This window comes from Leptodactylus fuscus, chromosome 6 (genome assembly GCF_031893055.1).
Source record: "Leptodactylus fuscus isolate aLepFus1 chromosome 6, aLepFus1.hap2, whole genome shotgun sequence".
NCBI classification, from domain to species: Eukaryota; Metazoa; Chordata; class Amphibia; order Anura; family Leptodactylidae; genus Leptodactylus; species Leptodactylus fuscus.
Genome location: NC_134270.1, coordinates 109,025,205 through 109,034,644, shown reverse-complemented (window position 1 = coordinate 109,034,644; position 9,440 = coordinate 109,025,205). Strand labels below are relative to the sequence as shown.

At 41.3% G+C, this 9,440-nt stretch overlaps 1 protein-coding gene across 3 annotated transcripts in view; it reads right to left on the bottom strand.

Moving 5' to 3' along the window:
- Positions 1–216: 216 nt before the first annotated feature.
- The window catches only part of TAF4 (TATA-box binding protein associated factor 4), a 37,938-nt gene continuing 28,714 nt past the window's right edge, over positions 217–9,440 (bottom strand). For all 3 annotated transcript variants that reach the window (XM_075276999.1, XM_075277000.1, XM_075277001.1), the window contains 10 exons: positions 7,386–7,475; positions 7,057–7,290; positions 6,247–6,394; positions 5,967–6,081; positions 5,703–5,872; positions 5,128–5,258; positions 3,524–3,649; positions 3,251–3,307; positions 3,033–3,152; positions 217–1,084 (listed from right to left, as the gene is read on the bottom strand). In XM_075276999.1, coding sequence (XP_075133100.1) covers positions 917–1,084; positions 3,033–3,152; positions 3,251–3,307; positions 3,524–3,649; positions 5,128–5,258; positions 5,703–5,872; positions 5,967–6,081; positions 6,247–6,394; positions 7,057–7,290; positions 7,386–7,475 — 1,359 coding nt within the window. In that variant the 3' untranslated portion in view covers positions 217–916. The remainder of the gene's footprint in view (positions 1,085–3,032; positions 3,153–3,250; positions 3,308–3,523; positions 3,650–5,127; positions 5,259–5,702; positions 5,873–5,966; positions 6,082–6,246; positions 6,395–7,056; positions 7,291–7,385; positions 7,476–9,440) is intronic.

Here is a 9,440-nt window from a genome sequence, read left to right as displayed (position 1 = left end):
TTATGTCATAAAATGTTACCTTCCTTTGTCATATAATCTTTGCAACTGCCCACAGGGTACATTTATTCATTTTTGTTTTTATTTTTTTTTTTCATTATTTTTTTTTTTACAAACAAAAAGCAAAAACAGCATTGCATTGTTTTTTTTTTTTTTCAAAGTTTAATTTTTTTTCCTACAGATAAAAAAAACACTTCTTAAAGTTTTATTGTGGAAAATTATTTAAAAATGGAGGTTGTTTTAAACAATAGGATAATGAAATACACACACAAAAAAAAAAAAAAAAAAAAAAAAGAAATAAAAAAAACTGTAGATGGTTAATTTCAGAGGCGAGGAGAGGATTCTGGTCTGTGCATCCCACGGCAGGTGTCCAAGCAGATAAAACCAATAAATATTAAAAGTAAGGAAGCGATGGGGTAGTAAAGGGGGACTCTGCCATCTGCAAAAAAAAAAAAGGACTAATGCATAATTTTTAAATTACCTGCAAAGATTGGGTAAGTTGAGGGTAGAAGCAGAAATCCATGTGTGAAATGGCGAATTTAAAAAAATGTTTAAAAACTTGAATCCGTTCATTAAAAGGAACAGGTCTTCCTTATATGGCTTGTTTTGCAGAAGGCAGCTTTCCTCCACGTAGGGTTGTCCGTCCAAGAATTTTCACATCTTACATCTCTCTGTGCCATTGAAGAAATTGGAGGGTTTTTTGTTGTTGTTGTTTTTTTTAAAAAACAAACAAAAAAAACTGGAAGGATTTAGTCGGTCTGATGATTAACATGTCAAACAAGATGGGAGGTGGGGCGCAAAATAAATTGCCAAATATAAAATAGTCCCAGCAGAAGGGGGGGGGGGAGTCTCTGCAAAAACAAAACAAAAATACCTTGATCTTTTCCATTTTTGTTTAGTTTTTTTTCTCTGTTTGTTTTCACTTAAGGAATGCTTTATATAGCAATAGTGAATGGCTTGTCTCTCGCTCGTTTTCCAAACAAAATATGAGGTCCCTGAGATTGACTCGTGTTATCCTTTGTCTTGTAAACTGTCTGCTGCCACCTGCCCCGGAACTGCTGGTGGGCGTTGTACTTGTGCTCGATGCCTGCGGAGAAAAGAGGACAAGGCCTGGTTAGAATAGTGGCATCACAAACTGATTTTATCCACTCTTAGTCAATGGTGGGATATTCATAAGATATGTGATGAATGGAAGTCCAACCACTCAGAACAATTAATTTGAGAATGAATGGGCTCCAGCGTTGCATATTTTTTGTTTTTTTTCTTAACCCTTAAGTACTATCATGGAGTCTATCATACACATATCATTATGATAGACACCATGATAGTACTTAAGGTTTAAACAGCAGGGCCCTGACCAGTAAGGCCTCGTTCACATTTGCGTAGGTATTCCGTCTGGGTGAATGATAGCTCATGTGAACATTCAAATAAATGGATGTTTCTACAGTATGTGTGTATATATATATATATATATATATATATATATATATATATATATATATATATATATATATATATATATATATATATATATACACTCACCGGCCACTTTATTAGGTACACCATGCTAGTAACGGGTTGGACCCCCTTTTGCCTTCAGAACTGCCTCAATTCTTCGTGGCATAGATACAACAAGGTGCTGGAAGCATTCCTCAGAGATTTTGGTCCATATTGACATGATGGCATCACACAGTTGCCGCAGATTTGTCGGCTGCACATCCATGATGCGAATCTCCCGTTCCACCACATCCCAAAGATGCTCTATTGGATTGAGATCTGGTGACTGTGGAGGCCATTGGAGTACAGTGAACTCATTGTCATGTTCAAGAAACCAGTCTGAGATGATTCCAGCTTTATGACATGGCGCATTATCCTGCTGAAAGTAGCCATCAGATGTTGGGTACATTGTGGTCATAAAGGGATGGACATGGTCAGCAACAATACTCAGGTAGGCTTTGGCGTTGCAACGATGCTCAATTGGTACCAAGGGGCCCAAAGAGTGCCAAGAAAATATTCCCCACATCATGACACCACCACCACCAGCCTGAACCGTTGATACAAGGCAGGATGGATCCATGCTTTCATGTTGTTGACGCCAAATTCTGACCCTACCATCCGAATGTCGCAGCAGAAATCGAGACTCATCAGACCAGGCAACGTTTTTCCAATCTTCAATTGTCCAATTTCGATGAGCTTGTGCAAATTGTAGCCTCAGTTTCCTGTTCTTAGCTGAAAGGAGTGGCACCCGGTGTGGTCTTCTGCTGCTGTAGCCCATCTGCCTCAAAGTTCGACGTACTGTGCGTTCAGAGATGCTCTTCTGGCTACCTTGGTTGTAACGGGTGGCTATTTGAGTCACTGTTGCCTTTCTATCAGCTCGAACCAGTCTGGCCATTCTCCTCTGACCTCTGGCATCAACAACGCATTTCTGCCCACAGAACTGCCGCTCACTGGATGTTTTTTCTTTTTCGGACCATTCTCTGTAAACCCTAGAGATGGTTGTGCGTGAAAATCCCAGTAGATCAGCAGTTTCTGAAATACTCAGACCAGCCCTTCTGGCACCAACAACCATGCCACGTTCAAAGGCACTCAAATCACCTTTCTTCCCCATACTGATGCTCGGTTTGAACTGCAGGAGATTGTCTTGACCATGTCTACATGCCTAAATGCACTGAGTTGCGCCATGTGATTGGCTGATTAGAAATTAAGTGTTAATGAGCAGTTGGACAGGTGTACCTAATAAAGTGGCTGGTGAGTGTATATATATATATATATACATACATACATACATACATACACATATATATATATATATATATATATATATATATATATATATATATATATATATATATATATATATATATATATCTATATCGATTAGGTCCGCCAGACATGGAATGACCCCTCCACTGATAGGAAGCGTGGAAATCTATTAGGTAGGTAGCTGGTAGGCAACACCTTTAACACATCATAATCATGTTTTTTTCTGGAGAATGGTTTCAATAAGAGATTCTACAGTCCCTAAAAGCACTTACCTCTGACCCTGAACCAGGACCCGGTGATTCCACTTTCCTCTTTTTTCGAGGACCAATAGCTGCTAACGCTGTTAAATTTGCATCCCTCTGCCTCATTTGTGCCAGTTCCTGCTGTTGCATCTAGAAAGGAAGAAAAAGACATGAGATTTTTACTTTTATCAGAAAAAAACAAAAAACAAAACCCACAACCTGAATGTTTTATAATATACTTGACATACCTCCTTAGCTTTCTGTTTTAGTCGTAACTGTTCAGGATCTTCCTGCCGTGATCGAGACTGAGACGAAAAAGATCAAATTGTGATTTCACTGAGTCCAAGAATAAAATACTGGCATTTATCATTTCTGATTCCACTGAATCAACCATCCTCATGGTAAAGGATAAGAGCTTGTTGGGTTTACAGTATATAATTTCTAGACCACAGCACATTTACACTTACACACACACACACACACACTCCACCTTTATGCTCTATATCGCATGGTACACTGACCTTTGCTGCTCGCATTAGAATTTCCCGTTCCTGTTCATCCTTCCTCTGCTTCTCTATTTGGTCGAGCTGCTCAAAGAACTTTAGTTGCGTCCGAACATCACTTGACTGCTCGTACCGGTCATCATCCTGCAGTTATGTTGCATAAAAAGAAAAAAACACAACAAGCACAACATCAGTACCAGCAAACCATAGTATACACCATATGGGTATGGGTGGGTTCACATTGCTTCTTTTGTCAAGCTAGAAAAGAGAGTCACAAAGTAGCTATGTATTTTGAAGCATTGAACAGTTTTTGAGGTATTCCAATGATTTCAATGGGATTTGGAGCATTTTTAGTTACTGGAAGAAAACAAACATGGAGCTGAATAAAGAGTCTAGTTGACTCCTTTTGAAATCAATCTTAGAACTTTTTGCCATTTTTAAGCTGTTTTTGGAGACTTTTTTTGAGTAAAGACGTGTATGCACTCTATAGGTCCTTTCACTCGCTGTGGCTTATACTAGCAGCGTACACTCAAGACACAGACAATTTTCCCAATACATGTCCTACCGTAACCCCTTTTGAAATCAGCCTTTGCAGACTTCAAAAGCCATTGTAGAATGGTCTTTTCGGGTTTATCCCTAGACCTACTGAAGTAAAGTACATCCCCCAGCTTGTTGTAGATAGTGGCGCTCACAGCACTGTCCCCATGTTAGGGTCATATAGTAACTACACGATAATGTCATCTTTTATTTAATGACAAATTTCATATATTGCATGCACTTCCATAAGGATTTTTTTTCAGCGCTGGCCCCCTACTGAATTACAGTGGGCAAAGAGAATGTACTGCTTGACCAGTAAGAATACAAACCTGGCAGCCACAGCACTACTTATAGGGTCAAGCCAACCAGTGCCAAACACTGCACCCCCAAAATACAGCGCACCTGGCTTCTTCATGGTCTGTTTAGGCCAGTCATACACATGAGATTGTCAGCCGATCAGTGATCAGGGGATGGAGGACCAAAAGTTCTCCAAAACCTCAATGTGAGTGGAGAACTAGTGTGCTTGCATGAACAGAGCTTCCATGCTCTATTCACATGGGAGTACAAAGGGAGACTTTCATTCCCTCATAATCCTGGGGACCCAGTGACCGGACATTTATCTCCTATCCACAAGACGGAATAAGTGTCGGTAACAGGACAATCCCTTTAAGCTGTATTTTGGCCACCTATGGACCTTGTGCAACACTAGTAATGTGCTAAGGCTCAGTGTGGTAAGCTATACGCTGTGCACACTAAATAAAGGATAACCCAATTGGGGTATATTCAATAAACATTATAGAATAAAAAGGGTCTCTCCATTGTCCATAATATCCACAGGGCAGCTTTCATTTTTCTTTTTGCGCTGTGATTGGTTGCTTTGGACAACAATCACTTTCTTTTAGACCGTTTAATAAACCTGCCCGATAGTTTTGCATAAATCTTTCATAGAAGTAGTTTTTGCTGCATTTTACATGACTGCCCCTCCCTAATTCACTTTGTCGTTTCCAGGTCTGGAGAGCAGCCTATTGGTGTATTATAAAGCCCTGCCTGTGGAGCAGAAGTAGCTCTTGTTTTAGCCAATTCACCTTGTGAGAGATGTTCTTCTGCTGAGCAGTTTCTGATATTTTCTCTACAATGTTCTGAAGTCGCTGTTGTGTAGCATGAGAAACATAGCCGACCACGTCTGGGTGAATTTCTGTAATGCCGTGTTTTTTACCTAGAGGAAAACAAACCGGCAAAATTATGAAACATCTTTTAATGCAATGGTGCAAAGCAGCTCTCATGGATACCGGTCATAGGTTTTAAAACAATACTTCTAGTAGTGGTACAGGGTCAGAAGAACATGCTAGCTTTAGTCTGAAAACAAGGCCACACCTATCCAAAGATTATGTACGGTACTGCAGCTCAATGAAAGTACCCATGACATGACCCCTGGACTGCACAGCTTTTCCTTTGGAAGAAAGCAGCCCATTTTGCAAACCCTCTGTACTCTCCTCCAATTGGATAACCAGGTCCCTTACCATGCACTCACAACCTGGGCTCTGGGTAGTAGCAGATACCCATTGCCAAAATCATGTGTACAAACACAACCAGTGTTAATCTGAATGCCAACTAATTTAACCTTTGCAAGCACCATGAAATTCCATAGAATTTGATTTACCGATCTCCAGTATCCTTCGTTGTAGTAATGCAGGTAAGAGGAAGGTTTCGTCTTTACAGGATCGCGTTAACGTGCCCACCAAGTCAGAATTTGTGGCCAATATCCTTGCGCTCTCCTCTGACAGGTTCACGCCAGCCATTGATGCTACGTCATTAATATCATCATCATCTCTGTGGAAGGAACATTAAAAACGGTTAACAAAAACTGTTGTCTCAGGGAAAATGGGAGGGGTAATTAGTAGCTGCCATTTTAGGTCCTGCTCACCTGAATGACCCTCCCCCCGGTTCTTTTAATTTATTTTTCTGTGCTGCGGCAGCCTGCGCTGAAGTTGTGGGAAAGGTTTTGTTTCCGGTTACAATGGTTGGTTTCACTACTGGGACTGTTAAGAGGAAGAAAAAACACAAAAGTCCATTACATTAGCTACACAGCAGTGCAATAAGTCCAGTCTACATTGGCACAAAACGGTAGGTGGGATTTCAAATGCTGCAGTCTTTTCTGTAGCATAAAAATCCCACAACCACTTGTGTGCGTGGTCTACACTCACCTGTCTGCAGCTGGTTTAACTGTATTTGTTGTTGAGTAGTGACCATTAACCGGCTTTGAGGTGGTCTAAGTGCTACCATTGGCGTCTGGGTCAATGTGACCTGTGGGGGGCGTACCACTGTTCCTGCTTTATGTGCCTGCTGGATTACCTAAAAGGAAGAAAAATGAGAATGTCAAAGATCTCCATCTGAAAAAGCACCTGGTATCATACCTAAAGCAAACAACTTTTAGGAGTAGAAACTGAAGATTGTGCTACTTTGTGCTTCCTGGCCTTTTCTCATTGCTAAGCTCTTAAACTTTTCTTACATTTACAATGGGATTACTAGTTACTAAAATCTTAAAGTGTACCTCCAGTTATATACAACTTTCCATAAATGACTGATTCAGGTGCATAAAAGAAACCTTGTAATATATCCTATAAAGCCCTATTGATCACCTTTTATTCAAGTTTTTATCAAAGTCAAAATGGTGAAAAAACACAGCAGTTCAGCTAAGTGTTTGATTTTTTTTTTTTTTTAAACTTTAGTTTTTCTGTTTTATTAGGCCCCCCGGGGGCTTCAACTTGAAATCTTTACATAGCTTATCTCAGACTACAATACAACTGTAGGTATTCGCTACATAGTTATTGAGGTCTGCTAAGGCAAGTTTCAATAGCTACAATTTCTAACAAGACTGGGAACCTTCCAAAGGCTGCTGGACAACAGGACAACTCCCACGAGCCTACCATGCGGGAGTCATTCTGCAGCAACAAAGGTGCAGGGGTGGTCTACCATCAGCGTGAACTCTACTGTGTAATACATTGCTTATGTACCAGTGGGGTGGGTTGTCCAGGTTTGGCCTGTGCAGTTTGTGCAAGGCTGATGACTGGCTGCTGTAACGTGTTTGTGACGGTGGCAGTGGTCTTGCTGGCTGTGCGTTGCACAGAGCTGTTTAACATCACTGCAGTGAGGGCGGTGGTGGCCTGCGTGGTGGGCTGTTGCTGCTGACTCTGTTGAATGAAGGCTGCTGAGTCCGGCGTCAGCTGGCGCAAGGCAGGGAGGCTCCTCTGTTTAAACACAAAAAAAGATTATATAGATATATAGATATCATATCATTTTTATTATGCTTAGACCTTCTGTTACTACAACTCAAAAGGCTCACCTTCAGAAAAGGCACAAGGTAAGGTTGAGGTGAAGAATTTAGTTCTCTGTATAATCTACTAGTGAAATCCTCAGCTTCGATTTTCCCATCCTGTGAGAACAGAACAGGTTTGAATATCATTCATATTAAGATCACAGAAGACACATGAAGGTTTGACTAGAATCCCCATCTATGCAGTTCATGCATACCCTACCCAAAGCCTTGTCTGCTGTTTACACTATTCATCATCTGGATCTATACTAACCACGTAAAGGGGTTGGCCACCATTAAGCTGAAAAAAATCAGTGCCCCAGTCAACTCAGAAAGATGGTTATAGGAAAAATGTGCTGTAAAAATAAAATTTATTTTATCTGTTCCCCATTAAAATGAGATTTTGCAGTGAAGCTCAGACAGCTTGTGTGGGTGGGACTTCAACAAACTGAAAGTGAAACTCCTGGCCTGCATTCCAGTGCTGGAGCTGATGCACATCACAGCGCTGCCCACACATAGGACGTAATCACACAGCTTCATTCACCTCAGGACATCTAGCTAGCAGAATGTGTCGCTCACAATAGCCGTCACTGTCACAACACAGGGCTGAATCCTAGGGGGTCCTGCACAACTAATAGCCGTTGAGGGCCACTATGATTTGTCCAATTTGACTGGAGTGCCAAAACACCTTCTTTAGTGCCAAATTCAAATGGACTAATCAATAAAATGCCAACAGACACAATCGATTACAATAGGGTTGTAAGTAAATTCTATACTTCATAAGCACCTGGTCCTTATCACTTAAAGTAAATAGCCTCCTCAGTGTGATCTATTTCCCATTACTGGTCAGGACCTTTTTGCCCCCTAGTAGTCATGAAAGTGAAATGGCTAAAACCCTTAGGAAAGGTTCACATTACCATTGGAGTCCATTATGAAAGTGTCCGTTAAAAAAACCCAAAACAACGGACACCTATCATAAGGGACAAAAAACGGACAGTAACTGATGGCTATCAGTTACTGTCCATTATATGTCAGTTTCCTATAGACTTCAATGTAAAAAAAACAAAAAACAAAATACAAAACAGACACTTGTTGCCTATTTTTTTCTAACGGACAGAAAAGTCTTGCATGTAAGACTTTTTTTGTCCGCTGGAAAAAAACGGGCATGAGTGGAAACGGACTCTAATGGACACAAGATTAAATCCCATTGAAATTAATGGAGATTTTAATGGACTTCTGACAGTTCAGCTAGTCCACGGACACTGCTGACTGTCACCAACAGTAGTGTGAACGCCTCCTTACTCCAAAAGGACCAGGTCCTCGCCAGTCCAAATTCCAGAGAAAAGGTCAAATTCTTATGACCCCTTGCAAGATACCCACAGGGGAGGGGTTAACTTGTTGCAGATAGCCCCTGTAAGTCTACCCCCGCACTGCTAGCAATTACTTCAACAATAGTCATATATTTCCTGTGAACCCCCAAACAAGCATTCTATATCTCTGTAGTGCACTCCCATAATGTTAATAAGCACTCCAAAACTCAAAGCACCCATAGCTCTCCATGTGTCTTTTATGGACAAAGCCCAACGTGCTCCCTGCAAAGTGGATAGTGAATCCCATGCAGGTATTGCAGAAAAATATCCGTAGCGGAAATGTTACAATTTCCAAAACAGTACACCATGCACCTACATCTCTCAGCCCCACTACACAATGCAGCCCAGATCTATCCACCAGATTTGTCCACCCCCCCCCAAAGTACACCATGGACCCTACAACTCTCACCCACACTACACAATATACTCCAGATCTCCCTCCCTACAGTAAATCATGCACCCTACATCTCTCACCCACACTACACAATGCACCCCAGATCTATCCACCAGATTTTTTTCCTCCCCCCAAAGTACACCATGCACCCCACATCTCTTCCTCCACTACACCATACATCTCTCACCCCCACTGCGCAATGCACCCTAGATCTTTTTCCCCCCACAGTTCACCCCATATCCTTCACCCCCACAATGCAACATGCACCCTACAACTCTTACCCCATAGTAGACCATGCACCTGAGATCTCTCCCCCCCCAC